General features: G+C 40.5%; 1 protein-coding gene across 6 annotated transcripts in view; it reads right to left on the bottom strand.

The window, feature by feature from the left end:
* AP2A2 (adaptor related protein complex 2 subunit alpha 2) overlaps window positions 1-22141 on the bottom strand; it is a 45922-nt gene extending 23781 nt beyond the window's left edge. For 5 of the 6 annotated variants that reach the window (XM_069803575.1, XM_069803576.1, XM_069803578.1 and 2 more), the window contains exons 1-2: window positions 21941-22141; window positions 8141-8209 (exon numbers count right to left, since the gene is read on the bottom strand). In XM_069803575.1, coding sequence (XP_069659676.1) covers window positions 8141-8209; window positions 21941-22007 — 136 coding nt within the window. In that variant the 5' untranslated portion in view covers window positions 22008-22141. Of the gene's footprint in view, window positions 1-8140; window positions 8210-15169; window positions 15506-21940 lie in introns of those variants that run through there. The other variant, XM_069803580.1, reaches the window with a different exon arrangement.
* Between the last annotated feature and the right edge of the window lie 438 nt (window positions 22142-22579).

Raw genomic sequence — 22579 nt, 5'->3', positions numbered from 1 at the left:
AGCTGCTTTTTTTAAAAAAAAAAAACAAAACAAACAAACCACACTTCTGATTTATGTAGTATGCAGCTAAATATTTAATACAGAATCTTAGTAGTATAGAAGTTTCTCCTTCGTCCTTCTCATCCACTGGTGCAGAAGCAGGTTTGATTTCTCATGTCACATGCATCTACAGCTCCCATAGATTTCACGCTACACTCACTGACTGTATAAAAACAACAGAAACCTTATCACTATAAGCTTATAGTTTGTGAAGGAATGAGCACTACCATCAACGTATGAAGCCATGTAACATTAGTGAACTAAGAGAAAGCATACTGGCACGCTGAAGTAGACAATGATAAAAAGTTATGCCTACAGGCTGCAACTATGCATTTTGGGGGGTTGCTTTCTGTTTCGACTCTAGAAACTTCTATTATTTAGTTTTATTTCAACTGAGAAAACAAATTTAAACACATGACTGCCATTTTAATATGGACATGGATACCCTTCAAATCTGAGTCTTTAGACACCCTTCGTTTGAGGGTTTTGGTTGTTTTTGGTTTGTTGTTTTTTTTTTAACCAGCACAGACAGCATATCAGTTACCAACAAAAAGAAGCTTTACCTTCAAGCTATTTTTGTGCTGTGCAAAGAAAAGTTGCCTTCAGGTCCATACCACCAAAGCCAATACACGTCACATTTTACTTAGATACATGAAGGAAGTGTTATACTGAAGATACTCATGACAGTGAAATGCTGCTATACTGGATCCTCTGACAACAGCCAGCTCTGCAGAAAGCTGCCCAAAGACATGTTTTCTTTAAGTCACACTTACAGTTTGCTGCCATAACACTATTTTCCTGCTGAGCCAGCAAACAAATCCAGGGCAGTATGCTTTACTAGACATCTGAATTAACATTAGGAAAAAACAGAGGTAGACATCCAGATTTGGGGGGAGAAAGTCTGAGGTTGGTTTTTTTCCCCCCTTCTTCGGAAGCAATATGGCCAGAGGGAAGAGTAGATATTCAGCATGCCAGTCTATCTGCTGTGGCCTTCAAACTATGGCTTGAGCAGCAGATAAAGAAAGTCTTCTGTATTTATAACAGGGGAAATAATACCTCCTGTTATATTATTTTCCCAAGAAAATGGTACTCAAGAGCAGAAGCTTCTTCCCATCCCATCACGGTAGGGAGATGCAGATCAAAGATAGCTTCCTTCCTTAGGAGAGGCAAGAAAAAAAAATTACAGGAAAAGGCAAAGTGACAGCTTTAGTTTTTAAACATTTTTCAGCTGCTTAAGAAAAGTTTCTACAAGCTCTTAGGATCTGACTTTCAACTGGTCTTCTGCACAAGATCTGGAAGGAAAAGAAATAATCAGTGAACAAACCAGGGGTGCGGGGGGCTATTACTTGGCAATAAGAACATGCCAACTCATGACATGACAGCTGTTTCCAGGTGACTGACTAAAGGAACAGGTGATGCTGGATACCATTACCAGATACTATTATGATTCACAGAAGGGGACACTAAATAAGCTGAATCCATTTTAGTCAGTGTTCCTCTACTGGATGAGATCTACACAGTTGAGGACTTGCTATGGTATTTAATAGCATTCATACAATTAGTTGCTTCTCTGAGATACAGATACACCAAAAGGCATCAGAAAGCAGCTTTCACAGAAACTTTACCGTAAGTGAAAACCCCAACCAGTCTTGGAGACTGGAGTTCCTAGGAGTCCAAGAGATTGAACTGCAGCTGCCTGTTAGCGTACAATCCATCAGCAATACACAAAAGTTGCAAGTATAAACCCTATTCTTTCATCTTCTCAAATGATGCTGGCGTTGCCTTTGTGAGATCAGAAGAGAAGAGGGAGTATAGAACACTGCAACCCAATTGCTTAATGAAGAACATAAGCAGATGAAAGTATGTATACTCTGAACCACACTGACTTTCACAACAAAGTATTTGTCATGGTTTGGCAATTCCTTTTTTCAGGTTTAGGACCCAGCTATTTAAAGCATTAGATCCCTCCAAGATACCAGTATTTTAAGAGCTCAGATTAGCAAGGTCCTTGGATCTTGGGGTATGTGAAGCATTTTTGAGGGAACTATGCCATGCAATCAAGCTCAAAACATATCACCATCCTACTTAACAAGGAAAAAGCAGCTTCTTTCTCCGTGTGCTACCAAAGAATATTGTAAAAATCAGTACCTGATTTTTTAAGACAGACAACACTTTTTCTTAAGACAGAAAAATAGTTTACTGACTGCTTTCAAAAGCTTCTGTCCCTTGTTATGCAGAACTGGTCAGTATGAAGGTTCTCAATAACAGTCAATCTTATAAACTTAAGCCAAGTAACAGTTACTAGAACTCTTCTTTAAAGCCTTTAGTTCCTAGCAATAATAGAACATCATTGTTTTTTTCAATTGCTGTGCTAATTAAATAATGAAATTTTAAAAGAGCATTGCAGTCAAAGGTCTCACTGTAGTTGCCTACCTCCAGCTGTGTTTTGAAGAAGTCTTTGATTCAGATTCTTATTGAAATTTCAAGTTTAACTATGCAATTCCTCTCCCTCCCAAGCAGCATTTACAAAGTTATAAAGGTTCTATTTTAAACATTACTAACAAGTCTCATTGCTTAAGTATGTGCTAAAATAGTACAGCTTCCCCCAGCTTCAGGCAAACATCCGAATAAGATCAGAAGGAAGTTTCACGTGTTCTTTTATCTTTACTGCCATACACAATCATTTCTTTTAACTCAGCTCATTTTTAAATGCTTTTGGGAACATTTGCAAGTACTGCAAATCAAGTCAGCAGAAACAGGAAGGATTCAGAATGCACGTCAGCAGGTTTTGAGCACAGTGGGCATTTCAAAGGCTACTTGCTTTCCCTGGAAAGTTTTAGTCATTTTTCCAAGAAAGAAATTATTAACAGCTGATCAGCAAATGGTACTATTATTAAGAAAGAATTACTACTTCCACATTTCTGTGCATCACCTCTCTACCATTTAAACAGGGAAGTTTGGGGTTTCATTGCTCATAGATCTCTTTCACACAGCCTTCCAAAAAGGAAGAAATAAGGCACAAATGCATTATGAGACCCTTTGGTTCCCAGGCAGCACCTGCTGTCTCTAATTTGGACTATGTGTTAAAAAACAACAGCTGCTTTTGTAACTAATTCATATACTCAAAACCCAGCCTGCTGCACAGCTACAGAGCCTGCTACCAGTCAGAGGGGGCAAGAAGGCAGTTTAGTCCTGCGGGATGTTCACTGTGGGGTAAAGGGTAAGAAAGCCTGACAAGTCTCACTAGCATCCAGATGGTTGATTGCTATCTCAAAGACAAGACAATCTTCACTTTAAAAACTGCAGCCATGGCTTAAGCAAAACAGAATGGACAACACCCTTAAGTGTTTCTTCCCATTCGGTGTGCTTCCTTCCTAGGTTGACACTGACCCATGTTCATGCAGTTGACAGCAATCCAGTGCTATACTGTATCAGAAGGCCTACTACTAGCTTAGAGGCTAAGAAAAATGAAGTGCATTTTATGAATGCATCTACACCTTGAGACAAGATTTGTCTTTCCATAAGAGTGACAGTCCAAGCCCTCTAAATGCAAGGCTGAATATTTGTGTTAGACAATCCATACAAATCCATAAGCTAAGCATTTAGTTACCATACTACTACCAACAGAAGAGAGTATTACTAGAGCAGCCCTACAACTCAGGTGATATTTGAAGCCTGGTTTCACTTCCAACAACTCACTTTGTCAGTGAAGACACTGTATTATCTTACTGTTTGATTGCCTTCACACATCTCTTAGATGATCAGAAGACAGTGTGACTAACCAGACCCATCGTAAATATAAAGACTACACTTTCACAGCCTGCCAGGAAAGCAATTTACTGTTACACAGCTACTGTTTAAAACAGGTATTTAGAGGTTTTCTTGAACTTCCTGCAAAGGGTTACTGTGTAGTTTGGGACAATAGAAAAGGCTTGCCTGAATTTGGGAAAACAAGTAAGCTGAAGTAAAAAAATAATTAGATTATCAACTAAGAGATTATCAACTGACATTGGGGTACTTCTGCACAAGCCAAAAATCTGTAACAGAAACCCTATTAAGCTATCAGAACAAAACTACAATCTAATGACAGACCTGGAAAAAAGAACAAGCCTGAATCAAGCAGGGAACAAATTTCCTTTGACTGCAGGAACAGCTTATAGATTTGTGGGCAGTTTCATTAGTACACAAATTCTGCTCTGAGAGATCAAAATGACACAACAAATTAATAAACCAGATATTTTTTCTTTTTTTTTCCCCCACTCATTTACAAAGCAATTACTATGACAGCCAGACTTCTAGTTGGACTCAAGCATGGGAGTAAAATCAGCTTACAGTCTAAACATGTAAAACAAAAGGAATAGTATTTCTCCACTTCACACTTAACTCCTACAACTTCTGCTTTACTACACTGCTGCAGTTTCTCTCTACTATATGCATCTTATCTCAGTTAATGCAGAAGCATTTAAAGCAACTGTCAAGGACACACTAACCTCAGAAATAGAGCTTCCTCATGCTGAAACAAGAGACAAAGTCACCTTAAGTACAGAGATTCTAGATTCCTTCTGAGCTTGGAGCACAGAACCCAGATCAGAACCCAAAACCATAGCACACATTCCATCAGTTCAAGAAAAGTATGACTTTACCAGAGACATGCAGTCTCATCCCAGCCTGTTAAGTACAAGGGTACTTTAAATAGCAGGTCACCCAAACATAAGGCAGGTAACAGACTTGCTGGCTACTTGCATGATAGAACAAAAGTAGAAATACTTAGCCTCTGTCTGTAACAGTAGAAGAATGTATCTTGCAAGTTACATGGGGTGGGGTTCTAGACACTGCAACAGAGTATGCTGAAGAGCGTAAAGGTCCAGAGGAAGGGAAGGATACTTGTAGTATTCCAGTCTCTTATGCTAGTCTCAAGCAAGAACATATCCATGTCAAGAGGGACTACTGCCAGCCTTGCTTCTTACAGTCAGACTTTTCCCTGGTTACAACAATGCAGCCAGTCCAACAGCTGCATCTTTGGCCAGGTAATTAACCCAGGGCACCAGTATTCCCCATTATTATTTAGCAAGGGACTCCATCTTAAGTTCACAGTCACACATTTGTCTTAATCCAAAATATTTAAAAACACTTTAAGAAGTCAGAGCTACATAAAAAGAAACTGAGTTAAACTGAATGATCTTCACTTAAACCAAGAATAAAATGTATTATGAAGGTCTGTTTATTTTTATACAGCCCTTCTGCAAGGAAGAACCATGCAGCACAAAGCCCTTGTAGAACTTCTGCAGCAGAAAGATACACAGCTATCACCTCCTCACACTCTCAAGGCCCCAAGCAGTTACACACATTGTCCAAACTCAGCTTCTTCCAAATTGTGACATTTATGTTTAGTTTTCCTTCAGGCTACATCAAATTGTCTTCAGTTACGTAATATTTTTCACCTAAAATCCATACAAATTCAGTAATTAAGTAGCCATAATGAAGATCAGCTTATGGGAAGGTTTAGTCACCTTTCACTGAAGCTACTGAATGAGCACGCACTGACATTTATTCAAAACTATTTAAACTGTGCTTAAAAGATGCTACAAAAGGTACGCAAGCTGAAGTTACTGTACTACTTTGCTGAAAGCACCTCCATTCTCTGATCACTGCCTGATTTGTGGTTCTACACAGCCAAGGGTTCCTATGATCATTTCTCCCCCGCATCATGATTAACCAGAGAAGAATTTACTGTGCATGTACTTTTAATTATTTTTGTATTTAAGCCACAAAATACCTTGCAAAACTGAGGAACAGAACTGGACAGGCTTTTATGAACACAGCCAAACAGTAAGAACTGGACTATATCCCTGCAAGTCAGTACTTAAACAGCCTTAACCATTATGAACTTTTCTGCAATTCCTTATTGCATTCCTTTACAACAGCAAGTTTAACTCCAGCAGTGAAGTGAGCAGGTCTGACAGAACCTTCTTCATGCTTCAAGAACACTGGAACAGACAGCAGGCAGCAAGGTTCTACAGCAACTTCAATAACTTTAAAATTTTTTGCCTTTTCAAGTTTTCAGACCTTCACTGCAAACTGAAGACTTAGTCTGTTCCAGTTTCATTAGTGAAAAATTGATTAGGTTTTGCAAACAAACTAAAGCTTGCCCATCAATCAAATCAAGATAAAAAAGGTGGTGTACCCTGAAGTTAAGTTGCTGAAAGAACTAGATTTCTGTGTTAGGGTGACCGCAGCAAGGTTTCCAACTAGGCATTAGCCTCTAGTTGTTCTTGATCACAGAAGGGCATAGGTGGAATAATTGTTAATATATCTACAGATCAAGAGAAAACAAGCAGTCTTTGTGGCTGTATCTTCCAGATTAATCAACTTAATGAAATTAGTTGAAACAAAGTAACATGAAACTTGGACTAACCTCTTAAGTGTACAAAAACCTCTTAAACACTTTTTAATTAAACTCAGTCTCTATCTGGAAGAGATACTTAATTCATCTAGCACAGATCTTGCTTGGAGATTAAACTGCTTTATTTAAAAGTTACAATTTTATGCTTATATTTACTAGGCAATAAGATGATCCCCTTTGATCACACAGCTGGAACTAAGAAAAATGGCTGTTACTCTTGTGTGCAGGTTTCTAGCAGACCCTTGAACTACGTGCTAGTTGCTCAGTGTGCATGCATACTTAGCACATGAAGGCAGTATCTGCTGGTCACTGTCTGGAAAATGGACACAAGTTTAGACTTTGATTGGGTGACAGAGAACAGTCTGTAGAACAGGCTACGCAAAGCCTGCTACTTCTGGCAAAAATCAGACCAACATCAGTGTTAGATGGAAACTCTGCAATGAAAAGGAATCGAAAAAACGATGTGACAGCATAGGGAGGTGACTAAACAAAAGTTCCTTTTTCTATTTACCCTAGAAAAGCAGCCATTAAAATTTCCTCAGTTACCCTATCACTGAAGTTGCAAATCTGGATAAAGCATACTTGGATATCCAAGAGAAAAACGTTAGCACAGAGGCATGTGATGACTTCTACTTTAGAAGCATTTCTTAACTTTTGAGTGTCTTGCACTGTGGTCACCTTTTCCCTTCCAAGCTGTTGTTGACACTCAAGTTTTTGCAGGTCTTCATATGCCTTTAAGAGACATACCACTTAAAAAGTAGCAACAGATCGCTATGAAGTTCAGGAAAGTTTTTTCAGGCTTTGTTAATGCACTGAGTTTTCCAAAAGGACACAGACTAGTCTAAGTCAGGATAGATAATTAAGGTAAACAGGTTTAATGTGAACACAGCAAATTCTGAAGCCGCTTATGCGACCCCCACACTGCAACACCTTATCTAGCTACACACACAGCCCCGTATCTATTTAAATGGAACGTTTGCCACAGCCACTACTGCTAGAACTCTATTCAAAAGCATCTCAACCACCCCTCAGAATCTTTGAGGCCACATACACAACTTGAATACAGTTACAGCATGAGTTTTACCACGTGTTGTTTAAAAGTTAAATGCCTCCTGGAATGCATGAGGATGGAATTAATCACTGCATATCTTTTGTTTCATATGAGTAATTTGTATTGCTGTTGCTTATGGGAGTGGTCAAGATGTATGGCATCATCAACTACATATTTTTATCTTAATTCTGCTAGAAGATAGTCTAACCCATTACTTCCCTAAAGGGGTCAGCAAGGAGCAGGGAGTGGAGAGAGAGAAGGGAAGGAGAAGTCTAAACAGATACTGTTTTACCAGAAATAACTACATCCACCCATGTTTCTTCAGACTAGTTCACAGCCTTCTGGAAGAAAACAGGCTGAGTAGTTACATGGTAAGGATGCAAAGTATTAGAAAAAGTTTGTGAACCCTAGCTCAATTCTTTGATATAGGAGGGACTTTTCTTCTGTTATGGCCAAGAATCACAGGACTGTCAGGAAGTTCTGTAGTTAAGAGAACATTTTCAATAGTTATTCTAACAGCCTGCTCTAGCATTTTGCTTCCATCAGCAGTTGACAAAAAAGTCTAAACATGTAAAAACAAAACAAAAACCCATAGAGAAATGTCATATGAGGAAATATGTATAGTTTAGTATGATCAAGTCACTTACCTTTAAATTTTGACCGAATGTTTGCTAGTTCTTTATTTATCCTCTTTATCTCCGCTTCTTTACTTTTGCCTGAAATCAAAAGAACACACATCAGGATACAATGCTTTGGACAGCCCTCTGTCATGCTAAGCTTCTTTCCACCCAAAAATGCCGTGTGGACATACAAACATCAGGAATTATTACTCTCCCTTTCCAGTAGTAAGACTAGATGAAGCTAAACATCACAGAGGTAACTTAAGCATTGCTTTATAGAGGAATTTGAGAAGCTAGAAGGACCTCCCTGTTTCAAGAAATTTTGCAGACTTTAAATGGTATCAGTTGCATACAATTAATCTGACATGCCTTTATTACTGACTTTCACAAACGCTTCAGTTTTTCTATTCCTTAAACTGGCAAGAGAAAACTGAATTTTACTTTCAATTTAATTACTAGGTTGACAGTTTGATTACTAGGTTTGCTCTGAAGGAAAGAGTCTCCTAAACACAATCTTACAAACAAACAGCTTGTGTTATTCCTCACCCTAAGGACAAGCCAATTTACTGCTCCTCTATTGAATGGTCATTCAGTTCAACAGCTTTAAAAACATTCTTAAGACACACTGAACAGGAAAAGCAGTAAACTTATGAGTAGCCCAAAGACTCAAAAGACCTCAGACAGATAGGATACATGCCCAAGTTCAGACTTTCAAGATGCCCCATGAAAGTCACTTGAAAAAACAGAAATAGTTAAAATCCACATTTTTTTTAGGTGATTTTACCACCTTAGGCTTCTTAGTACAGTCTATATTTCATATCAACTTTTGATTCCAAGAATAATTATTAGGATTTCTAGTGCCAAATCAAGTTAGATATCCAGAGAAATAAACTGCAGTTTAAAATCTGATAATGCAAGCTTATTCAAGTAATACTTGCATAGTTCAAACCAATGCAGCTTATTACTTTTTAGCATTTTAGGTTTTGGCGCTTGAGATTCTATAGAGGTCTGGGTCCATCTCCTACATGAGTGAGCATGGTAGGGTAAAATATCCAACTCGGGCATTATATTCAGTTGCATGAAGTTTGAAGGAAGCAAATAAAGTCCACTTCAGCTATACAGAACTAGCCATCTAATTGCATTGGAAATTCAGACCTGTACCTACTCAAACTTTCAAGCAGTTTCCAAAACATCAACTAGCAGCAGAAAAAACCAACTTCCTTTACTCTTCATATCACATATACTTGGCTACAAGGTTATGAATAAAAGTCTCTTGGCGCTGTTTGAAAATGATCCAACCTTATGAGTAGTGGGGATCAGATGCCCTGCTTTCACACCCCACCTTCCCCCACACCACTCCGATCACTACAGCCATGTCAGTGCAAGGAGGGTATGTGACAAGGCTTGAAGACCAGTTCAGGACCAGCATCCTGAAGCACCTCCAAATCTCACCCCTTTCTTCCACACAACTCACAGCATTTAAACATCCTACTACATTTGCACATCCAAACCTCCTGTGTCACCCAATGACTCTTAATCACCCCTTTACCATTCCAAAGATGATCTGACAACAGGCCAGATGAAAGGTGATTAAGTAACTCAAGGAAACAAGTGCCTCAGGATAGGTCAGTAGCAAAGTGTAAGGGAATCCCATGCCAAATACAAATTAATCCAGATTTTGTAATTTCTTGATTTAGACTCAAAAAAAGAAACTGAAGTTATGCACTTCCAAAACCAACTCTTGCATAAGATGCAGAAAACTGGTTTGTATTAATATGCCTGTAATAATGGCCACGAGAATACAAACATGTGGCAAGACTAGCACACTGTACAAATGAAAACAAGTTAGGCCCAAAAATACAAGCAACTCTTGGATTTGCCTTGTCATTTTAACAAAATACCTATAGATTTGCTTAAAATGGAATTTTTCCATTCTACAACACTGTCTTATAAGGGGCACTGCTCAAAACACTGAAGTGCAGGGTGCCTGGGCAGGTGCTCCACATGGTAAAAAAACCCCAACTTCCCCCATATGCAACCCTGAAAAACTGCTTGTACCTACTTGTCCACTTAATGCTTTTAAGAAGTTAAGCATTTGCAGAGCTCAAGAATTCACGATACCTGTTCTGAAACATAACTTGTAGTTGCTATCTGTAAGCATCTTGGGTTTCAGATATAGCAGGAGATATGTCCACAGTTTTAATTCCACCTAGAAACTCCAACTAACCTCTAAAATGACAAGGTGGAGATCACAGTATACTTCCATCAGTTTAAGATGCATCTGTTGGGATCACAAAGTTTAACCAGTTTTCACTAATACATTATGCAACATGAGTTTTCTTCTAGTTTAACATGCCAACCTAAAGTAACCTGGTTTTAAAGCAGTAACACTATTTACTCTATAAATAAGCAGCAGCTCATACAACCTGAGGCTTGAAGTGTCTTCTACTATAGATTTTAGATTTGTCTTAATTGGATTAGATTATTTGTCCTGTGCACATGGCAGAGATACCAAAGCGTTCATGTCCAAGATACTTGCCAGCGTTTGGAATTCACTACTAGACTGAAGCAAGGCTTTTGCTCCTGGGTCCACATTCCATGAAGAGGGCCACAGTAACATATGCCAAAAGGGTGCAAGTGTTTATGTAAATAAACACTCCAATTTTGTACACTACCACACTAGCACTCTTTAAAAAGACTTGAAAACACTTTTCATTTTCAGCAATTCATCTGCTCCAGATGAAAATTTTCATTTTTAAAACTATTCATTTCTGTTCCCTTTTACCAAGTGAAGAGCGCATCTCATTAAAGTGTTACCAGTGAGTCTGGAGATTTTGTACTTCATCTAGATTAATAGGGCAGAGAACATTGACCTCAGTCTGGGATATTGCCAACCCAAGTAGGATATTTAATTACCTAAGTTTGGAAGCTAGGTCCTTGCTCTCTGTATCTTTAGGTTCTGTTTGTAAGGAAAGCACACTGCAATATTTACTTTGAATTATTAGCTGCTGTTTCTCTAACCTCAACAATAAGCACTGATGTTAAAAACAGTGGTAGGAAGGGGGAACAAGAGTAAGTACATGTCAGCCAGTTTTTCTTAACCCAAGACAAAAAACAATGCCATCGTATTTTATTTTTTTTTAATCACCAAAACCTCTGGGCAAACCTTTCAAGCAGCATTATCTACCCGTTATGCTCACAGATTATCAGTTACTGCTAGAAACTGGATTCTTTGTGTCCTAAGCAAGCAATAAAGCATTAAGGGAAGCCTGACTAAAATACTTCAGGAATTTGTGAAGTCAGCACCTTTGGTAGAAATGGACTGCAGCCTCAGCAACACAAAAAGCAAAATCCCACCCCCTGCGCACACAGCTGTAGCAGTGAGTTGACAGGAACACCCATATTAAACAGCAAATTCACATCTGAAGGTTATTCTCTCAAAGTTAAAAACTTGCACAGCATATGAAAAGCCTGTTTTGAATAATTCTTTCAGGCTGTTCTATTTTGAATACAGTATATAATCTCATCTAGAACTCAACCAAACATAAATAGCATAGCAACTAGCTAGTGATAAAAGTTTGACTCCATACATTGGAAATCCAGTTGAAGGATTCAGTCTTAAGTTGTCTCCTTAACACTGATTACAGTCTACACATGCCTGAAATTGGAGTTTTAGAGAGCAGCACTAGTACATTGCATGTTGAATGTCACTGAGGACAGTCATGTAACAATGCTTAGGATAACTCATGAGTTAAAACCAGGCTGAATTATCTAAAAACAGATTTCCTGATCTCCAGCAGTTATGCTGCATGGTAACCTTATTCAAATTTAATTTATTGTTTACATTGGAGGACAACAAAGTAAAACAAAACCTCACAGTGGCAGGTAGCTTTGGTTTGTTCCATGTACAGGGAAAAAGAAAATAGAAGTATAAAAAAAAAGGACCGATTTTTAGCTAGATCTTCTGTCCCACTAGGGAAGGGGGAGTGGGAAGGGGAGCAGGGCTGTTAAAAGAAAATGGGTTTGATTAACTGAGAAGTTTTCATCACATTACTCAGCCATGGTAACACTCACTGAAGAATTTCTACATGCACATTTGATTTTTACCATCACTAGAAACACTTAAGTAACCTTAAGGATGGTTGAGAAGGAAGATAAGACCACTAATGACGACAGTTGAAGGAGTACTGTGCTGCAGAACTAGAGGCTTACAGTTCAAAGCTTGCAAAGGCAATTGCTCTGCCTCACTTCCATGCTGTTACACAGCTCCCAGTTTCAAGAAGTTAGAGCTGTATTCCAACAAAATATGCTGTAGCCAAGCTATTCAACTTGGCTAGGCTTAATAAAGGTCATGTCATGTGTACAAACTGATGGGTAGGCCAGTATTTAAGCCAGAGCACAAGATTATGTTCCACATTGGTTCAGGCCACATCCTTCTCACTTTCACTTATTCAAGATTTTTCCAGTTTAGCAAGACTATGATTAAATATCCATAACAAGTTATTAAAAGAGGTGATTGCAAACCAGTAAGTTTTGACTATTTTGCAGAAGAGTCATATACTGTTTATAGCCTTACAGCCCTAGTATATGACTGCTGTTAATCTTCTCCTAGATGAGTACCTGAGCAAACAGATACCCAGCCACAACACTGTCCAAGGCACTTATAGAAGTGATTACTTCATATTTGGCAGTTTGCCAGGCTTCAGGCTCCACTGTGCTGCGTACTGCCTTCATTAGGCAAGGTAAAATTAGTCTGCAGCACACCATTATCTTTAATTACCATCTTGTTTAACAAAGATAGACTGGGGAACATCAAAAGCCATCCAGCTCTTCAGAGAGCCAATTACTATTCTTAAATCTCCCAGTAGTCCAGGCTACAGTCAGAGTTTCAGCACTGCATGAATAACACCTCCATATCTCAGTTTGGAGTTTTGTATTACAATCTACAGAAGAATGAAAAAACAAGTTACAGGAAAGGGATCTGTTAAGTCCATTCATTTGAAGAGAACACTTGACATACCTCAATACTAACTTGGCAGCAGGGTTGCAAGAGTGAGTGAATGCTTCAAGGTCGGAATTAGTGGGCTGCTTGCGACTCACTCAGACAGTGACCTGCTCCATCAGGATTAACTTGTTGCTATACTGACTGTAGACTGCCTAAGCCAAGTCAGAGGCACAAAGTGCTATCTGCTGGTTAACTAGAACCACTACAAGTTCTTAGTTTTCATACAAACCATTTAGAGTCTGGTATGTTTCTTACCAAGTCTACACAATTATTTCCTGAAGGAACAGAGAAGCACTTTTCTATACAAGTGTCTACACAAATACTGAGCAGAGCAGATTTCTGCAGGCAAGCTCTTGAGAGACAGGTGTATTGATAACATTTAAAGCAAAAAAAATTGCTTCAGAAAAGTTTAGATGTTCCCAGTACTCATCTGGCACCAATCTCCTTATGGCCAGCAGCCAGTGTAATTGAGCCCACCCAATAATTCCTTTATTTTGAATTTATGCACAGGTCAGAACTGTTATATTGTGTTACCTCCTAGCCTTACTTGCCCTGTGGCCATCTGACAATCCTATGATTACAAATATGCCATTATTAGAGTGAAGAACTATAAAGCATGTTGTGTAGGAGGCTCTATTAGCATAAGAAAAAGCTTGCCAGCATTCTGTCACGCTTCTTGAAGGCAAGTAGTAGTGATGGTTACTATTTGTGGCACTACCATTTGTCTAACAGACCATGCCTCTCTGTTCACATTCAATTACCGAACAGGACTTGAAGACAGGACAACTCCAGTTCTCCGTTTAGGAGAGCAGTAATACAAATAGTGCCAAGGCTAAGAGCAGCAGCTTCTCCCCTGAACTCCGTAGTGGCTAGGAACACCTACTTGGGAAGAACAGAGTTCTTACACAAAAGATAAATTCTCAGTTTAAAAGATGTTGTTAAGATGTTTTCCTTGACAGCTGTGAGTCACTGTTTTCCAAACATAAGAATTTTTCTGTTTTGTAGTTTTCATTAGCCTCTAGGTTAGGAGCAACTAAGCTGATTGGTAAATTAAGTGGGAGAGACACCACAGTCAAACTGCTACTAACTTCCCTTCAGCAAAATATGTTGATATATTTTCATAATCAGTTTGATTCAAGGCTATACTTCTTAAGACAACAATTCCATACTGTTCCTCAGCGCTGCTTTCCTCCTGGCACACATATTCCTGCTACTATCTTGTACTGCTGCAGGTCAGATAGGGAGCCAAACAGCTGAAAGTAAGATTGCTTTATTTAATATCCAAAGAGGAACTCATACCAGCTTTACTACAAGTGATAATGCCAGCAGAAGACAGCAGAATACATGACGAGGTAGAGAGCAAGTTCACCTCATTCACCACCCAAACACGCTGTAGCTGGCATAAAGCAATCAAATTACGCCCTTGCCTTTCCTATTGCTAAAGCAGACTATAAGCATGATGCTAAGACTACAACGCATTCTTAAACCCTGTTGTCAGGGGACAGAGAAATAAACTGGTTGAAAGAGGGGGCCCAAATCAAAACGAACACTAACATCTCTACAGTAAAAATGGTACTAATACTTATAAGAACATATTCACGCAAAAGTAATCAGTGCATCCATTCTTGTCTTTGTGAAAGAGCTTTTACAGTACTTATATCTCATATCAGCAAATTAAACCACTACTTTTACTTGCCAGCAGGACAGACACTCATGTTACAGCTCTAGAATATAGATTAGCCATTTGCTATGCAGATCATTAGCTTCATGAAGTAAAACACCAAACCTATCCTCCACCTCTCCACTCATCTCTCAGCCACTTATTTAGCACAGCAGGGAAAAAGGCCAAAAGGGAGGCACGTTACACAACAATACATTAGCGTGGTCTGTTTCCTGTATGCCTGCCCTCACATTATGCGAGTTTGTCTGTGTAAATTCCTTCACTTGGCTAAACTATCTAGATTAATACGATAGAGGTGCAAGATGCTGGTGCTATTGTTTACAAACTCACTGTGCAAATAATCTAAAGAGACTACTATAAAATACTGTACCTTCACAAGATGGTAGTATGGCTTCAGTTTTGTTCAGAAATTGACCGGTTCAAGGCTGCAGACCAAGAAGCTTTTTGCTTAATGATGTATTAACATCCTGTTATGAACAAAAACATGAGTGCATGCTGCCCTTTCACAAGATATGTTTGATCAGAGGAAAGAAGTGCCTGTCATGCTGAAGATCACAAAAGGCACAAAGGCTGTTGAAGACTTATGCCTTGGGACATCCCATTGTGATTAGATATCCATCACTACAGACAAAGAGATCAGTGACCTACTGATCACATTTAAGAACTCTGCAGAGTACATTTTCTAATATTCTGCACAGTAAGTGAACTACTATCCACAGAACTGACTCCTTCCTCCGGTACGCTGCTAGAGATTTGCCCCTATAACACTTCTTACGAAACAGCAGGGAGTCACAGGCTTTACTGTAACCCAGTAATCCGTTAACTCCTTGTCCTCATAAGGGAAGGTAAATAAATGCAAAAGAGTACATAGCTGCTTCCAAATCCTATCACAATTCAGATACTCTAATTGCAGCAATTTAATACAGTTTTAATAGTTTTAGGTGCCTACCATGGATTTTTTTTCTAACTAGGCACCACAAGTAAAGAGAAACACTACAGCTCTAACTGTGAAAGAGTTTGAGGATTAGCTAGGTAATAGGGTCTAGCTTAAGACCAGATCTTTCCCCAAATGAACTGAAAGCTTACTGAAAGCTCCTATCTGAGTGACTTTATGACCTATAGAACATCTATTTGGCAGTTTAGCTGACAAAACAACATTGACTCCTATCAAAAGAGAAGCTTTAAGCTAAGATATGCAAAACCAGAAGTGCAAGGTTAGGCTACTACATAAAGCAGCTCTTTCTTCCTTGACTGAGCAGCATTTAAGTAGTCATTTCCTTGAACAGTATTTTCATGCTGTACAGTTACACTCCCTTCAACAGGGTAAGGCAGTATTTGCACTGATTCAGTACAAGTCACTGTGGACCCTTTTCTACCTTAGTTCACATTCAAATAATAGAAGAACAGTTTGAAGCTTATCCAAAGTCTCCTAGTTTAACTACCACTTCTAAACTAGTATTTCAGGGGCCTTAAAAAAAAATCCTGTATCAGCTCATTAATTGATGCAGATACATAATGGTCTCTGCAATAGTCCTTAGCTTCCTCTTACCAGTCCTGATGGGCAGCCTTTATCCAAACGATTTCAAATTCGGCAGGTATTGTATTTTCCAGTGTATCTGATGTAGAGGTTGGATGTCACATGAAAGATTCTATCTCTTCACTGCCTCTCACCTATTAATTATCATCTTTGCCTACTCTACTCTTTTCTCAGCCAAACATGCACAAATTCAGTAAGTGTAAAAAACCCCAAACAAACACCCCCCACCCCCCCCCAAAAACCAACAAACAGCCCCTCAGAGTTTCATGAAATGACCAGAAGACAGAAAAGCCATGGGCAGAACACTAGTTTCGTTTTACACATCCTCCTCAGATTAATCTCATGCTAATTGTGTTTTCCTTAAATCAATCTCCTGCTAATAGTAGCAAGTGATGCAAGACTTAGTGCTCATGCTCTCGCAGCTTTTTCAGGCTAGAAACTGCCTATATTAGGTGAGTGGCCATAACCTTGCAAGAGAAATAGGAGAGCAAATCAAGATGCCTTGCCTTCAAATTTCTTCAGAGATAAGAAATCCAAGGAATACAAGTAATGAAAAGTAACCGACTGTCTACAGAAGTAACTCAAGTCCTACTTTAAAACTATACCCAATGCAAATAACTTATACCTTAGAGGAGCAATGCAGTAGCTTTAGCCTACACACTGAAAGCTATATTACTGACATACAGCACTAAAACAAGCTGTAGGTGCCCAACTCACCCTATGTGAAGTTTATTTTACTGTGTGGCTGTTCTCATGGAGAACAAATAACTCTATACATACCCACGTGGTGCATGCCCCTCCCACAAACACAGGTAATACACTCCATTATCCACCATCCAGTCAAAAGGGTGATCATCATATGATGAATTTCATGCACCAGCCTTTTTTAATCCCCACTTGCTTATCGGTAACCTGATACACCAGTCCCAATTCAGTGAAGCAAAGGTACTGAAGTCAGACTTCAAGAGGCTTCAGCCTCTGGACACTCTTCCTGTCCAGTACAAAGAAGAATTAATGCATTAATTTCTATGAGAAGAGATAGACCTTTAATATATCTGTTGGGCTTTATTTAAGGAAAAAATATAGCCAAAGGAGAAAGGAACAGTATCTTGGAACAGAACATATACAGAAACATTTGGAGAACAAACTAAAAGAATCCCTCCTCCCTCTGTCCAACTTTTAAGGTGACACTGAAAAGGTAAGACAGTAATCTAAAGTAGTAAGGGAAATGAAGAACTGTCTTGTCTGCCAAGCCTGTGGCAAAAGCAGCTTTTGCCTCTACATAGACCCATTTCATCAACACAAGAGTAATGACTTCCTGATTTTACAGTGGAGGAGGGGATTACCAGTAGTACACTTAATATTGTAATAGAAACTATTTCTACACTGCCACCTCCAAAAGAAAGGAGAAAAGCAACCTTTCCTAGTTTTCAGGTTGAATAGCAGATAATATCGTTGTTGCAACAGAATAGGTTGAGTGACAAATGACTTAAGAGCAACTTCATCACCAGATAAGCATAAAGCCATAAACAGACTCCTGATGAAGTATGTCAGCTAAGACAGCTGGAGAGTTTATAAAGCACCACCTTGCATAAGCCAAATCACTTCAGCAGCTCTGCAGTACATAAATAGTATGTTAAATCTTTTTTTGTGTAAGTATTTCTTGCAGGAGTCCATGTTCTTATAACACATGGGGATTTTGTTCGGTTTTGGTTCACAAACCACTTCACCCAAGCAGTGACAAGGACTCTTCCTGACCTGAATTCCTAAGTCTGGATGGCACTTCACCAAACCACAGGATTCAGAGCTTTCCAGCTCCACTACTACCACAATCTATTTTACAGCATAGCAACACCTTGCTACTTTCTCAGTGGGACACATTAACTAAGTGCTAATTAACTGGGCTATCTTAACCAATACTTCAGCTTTCAATCTATAGTTTTCTTGTTTCTTCTCTGGTGTCTACGAAAGATAAGCTAAAAAGTTATTTGCTATACTATTTCATATATGTTATAAAACAATCCACCTGGGCAAGTTTCTAGAAAAGCCCATACATCTACTGGCAAGCTGTCATGCATCTAAAAGAGTTAGTTTCTTAAAAACCTCTTCTTTTTTCTGCCATCTGCACCAAGACCTCTATACAGAAAATACAGAACCTACAAGAAGCTGCCCTGAAACAAAATCCTGGAGAGCCATCGGGAACTGCAGGATAATTTATTTTCTTATACTACCAGATTTTGAAAATTCACTTGATAATTGTGTGAATAAAGAACATTTTGCTTTGAAAACGTCATGCAATATTACAGTTTCACAGAGACTAGAGCAAAGCCAAGGCATTAAGCAGCACTTTTGCCCCTTAATATGTTTTACAACTGCTGCAACAAGTAGTATGCTGACTTTTCATTTAAAAAGAAAAGCTTTACAGACTTGAGAAATCAGCATATTTTAAGTAGACTTTAAAAAGTCACACAGAAAGTAATTCTTATATTCAAAGTCATATGGGGCATAGAAACATTTAACACACAGATCAAGAAGTTTAATAGATAACCCAAGTGCCAAAAATATGCCTAACCAACAGAGACATGACAACCAACCTTTTAAGGACAGACTGGCAGTGCAAGCTGTTTGTTCACTCAAAATCAACTAGAGTTTTAAGCACTGGAAACTGCTATCAAGACTTTTTTTGAAGCCTTGTGAAGGAAGACAAGCATCACTCTCAAATGAGTAATATAATACACTTGTAAGAGAATGATGCATTATTTAGTGCTGCAGACATTGTAGGTACAAATGCCCAAGAAAGAAGACTTGATGTAAGAAGATTAAGCATTTCCAAAGGTAGACAGTCTAAATTTACATAAGTATCCCCCTGAAGTTTAAGTTATTTTATTACTTTGAAATCACATGCTGTGCATCCACCTGAGCACAGTTAGCACACAACAACTGCATTTTCATTTTTCAACAACATCTATAATGCAGATTCCTTACCTGTGCAAAACCTTTCAGAAAAAAGCACATGCCGTGTTTCACCATTACTCAATCTGGAAGGGCTGTAGGCAAACTAAAAACATCAGGCCCTTATGGTAGTATTACAAAGGGATAAATGAGTCCAACAAAGCCAAAATTAGGACTGAAATTAAGAATATCAGCAAGCATTTTGCACATCAGTGCAACTGTCAGATATTTAACCTGTTTCTAGCCTTAAAGTTGGATTAAGAGCTACACTTGCTGTCTAGCTTCCCTCCCATGTCAAAACAGGAACATTTTCTTAGATTTACAAGTCAAAAGATTCTGTTCAGCTAAGCAGCTGTTACATTTTGTTCTTGACAAATATCTAGCTCCCCACTCTGAAGAGGGAAAGATGGAACTTAAGCCAATACCAGTGCCTGCAAAGCAGAGTCTCTAGAGAGTACTCTCAAGTATTTTGGGGAATCTTAGTCACCATACACCAGCCCATGGTTAGCTGGCAACACTCAGAGCTCCCTTAAAGGAAAAAAGATTCAAATACCATTAGACACCTATTTGGAAGCTGCATAGACCACTTACTAGTGGGAACTATCAGCTCTTTTACAGCTATTTGGAAGATGTAGTTACTTTCTTCATAATGAATATGAGAAAGATACAAAAGCAATTACAGCTCCCAAATAGCTGTCTGGACAGGGACAAAACATTTGAGAAATATCAGTATTTGTTTAAACAGTGAATGTGTTAACATTTTATTTGTTTCACAGCCAGGTTACATCTTTGTCACTCTTGCTGACACTGAGAGCATGAGAGATTTGTTGTCCAATCTGGACAGAGAAGTGGTTGTTCCATCAGAGTTCCCACAGTGCCTATGCACTGGCAAGCTTATGGGGAAATCAGTAGTTAATTTGTTCTATGCTACTACCTTCAACCTTGTTATTCCACATCTCTAAACACAGGTTAGGAACCTAAGAGATTGAATGTTTCTCTTGTATTCCCTTCTACTGAATTTCACCAAAAACATGAGTGGACAAACGTGTTAACCAACTGCAAGACATAAGAGACACTGAAGAACAAAATCATACTACTTCTAGCTAAACAAATGAAAAAAGTTACTAAAAAAATGGCGAGTAGATACAACAGCAAGTCTTAAATGCTAGGACACCAGCACAGAATACCAGGGCACTAGAAAATTTTCAGTAAATAGTTGGGCCAACCAAACAAAGCACAAGAGCATTCACGTAACCTTGAACTGATACACAACACATTTTATAAGCCACCTTCTACACATACAAGAGTAAAGTCTGAAGAAACATAAGGACCTGCAACTCTGTTCTGAAAAAAACATTGAAACAGCTTCTGCTGTTAAGGAATATTAGCAACCTTGAATTTTACATACAAAGCCCCTGTTTACATGACTAGAAGTCCAAATCACCTAAATTTAGTTTAACAAAACTCTGCATTTAAACAGTATCATTTTAGTGGTATAATTTTCTCCCCAGCTTTTTGTACTAGAAGTCATCAACATGAAGAGTTTTCCAAGCTGGTGTGGTTATCCCAATACAAGCCTAGTTAGATCATCACTATTTGCATTAAAATACCCTCCAAATCCACTTCCATCTCAGAAAGGAAACCTTACTGCCATTGCTTTTAAAGTAGCCTCAAGTAATCTATACAGACACACAGGTGGACAAAATAGAGCTGTTTCATCACACCAACCACAGTGACCTTAGCCCTTCCCCAGGCAATTCCTGCCACATCATACACTTAGATCTCTAACTCAGATTAATATTAAACTGCTATCACATGCAATTCTCAGTGAAAAAGAAAAGCTGAGCACTGCTGTGTGCCCCCAGACATACACCTTCCCCCCCACACACACACACCAAGCAGCAGCAGATTTTACTCCTCCCCCTGTGCTGCACACTCACAAGCATGCTCCCCCTTCATCTCTCAGGGGAGCGCTTACCCACACCCCTCTCCATCCCATTTCTTAATTACACAGATCCTAAGAGCTGATTTCTGACAAAGCAGAATTTTAAAGCCAATTTAAGCCAAGCCCAGGCATACCCACAGAAGGCCCTGCTCGCAGGCACCCTTACAGAGGCCTGCTTTCCACCGGTGACGTTTTGAACTGAAAGCCGTTCACGGATTTGGAAGCAGACCAGACGCTTCTCTCCGGCCCACCACAAACGCACCCGCACCCCGAGCACACGCCGGCTTCGCTTCAGCGCCTTATAAACAAGGACGACGGCGGGCACCAGCCTCCCGGCACCCCCTTCCACCGGAGCAGCCGCCACAACACCCAGCACGCCCCCGCAACGGCGGGGAGAGGGAAGAGAGAAAAATAGCCGAACCAACCCACCCAAAATGCACAAACCAACCCAAGCCCACAGTCCAGAAGCCTTAGGCTGTTCCCCCCCGCCCCGCGCCGCCTCCCCCGCCGCCCCCCAGGGCGCGTCGCCATTTCGTGAGGCGGGAGCGCTCCGAGCAGCCTGCTGCGGGGGGCAGAAGGAAGAGGAGAGCACTGGGGAGGGGATCGAAGGAAAGAAGCCCCGGCCCCACGGGGCAACGGCCCATGGCAACGGCCGGCCCGGCCCAGGCCCCAGGCCCCAGCCCCACCGCGCCTCAGCCGCCACTCACAGTTCCGGATATCGGAGATGAAGACCGCCAGGCCCCGCATCCCATCGCCCTTCGACACCGCGGGCATCGTGGCGCGCGATCACGACCGCCCAGCAACACGCCAAACCGCCACAACTACTGCCGCCGCCGCCGCCCGCTCTCCCCGCGGGGCTCTTCAGGCCGCTGCCACCGCCGCCGCCTCTGCAGCGCGCAGGCGCCGGGACGGCTCCCGCGCCCCCGCGGGCGGCCGGCGCGCGAGGCTCTGGCGCCACCTGCCGCCCGGAGGCGGCGGCGCTGCGGGCCGCGCCGGGCCTCCCCTCCGCCGCCGCGGCCGGCAGTGTCCCGGGCCTCTCCTCGGGTATCCCCGCAGGAGCCCGGGCGATCCTGCGGTCTGGGAGGGGTGGCTGCTCGGAGGCTGGGCCCTGGAGGTCGGCGGTGCCGCTGCTGGGACACGATTACCAGTCACCGCCGTCGGGGCAGACGGGCCCAGGCCGACGTGAGGGGTGGCGGGCAGGCGGTCCTTCCCCGTGAGGGGTCGGGCAGGGCGGCTTCAACCGCTGGATCCGCGGGTGAATCCACTGCACGCTCCCTGCTCAGGAACGGCCTAATCCCTTCCTCTCCCCGTGCCCCTAATGATCGAGAAGCTTTATGTTTCTGAAG

This window comes from Haliaeetus albicilla, chromosome 16 (genome assembly GCF_947461875.1).
Source record: "Haliaeetus albicilla chromosome 16, bHalAlb1.1, whole genome shotgun sequence".
NCBI lineage: Eukaryota > Metazoa > Chordata > Aves > Accipitriformes > Accipitridae > Haliaeetus > Haliaeetus albicilla.
Note: the sequence above shows the minus strand (reverse complement) of the source record. Positions and strands in the feature narration are given on the sequence as shown.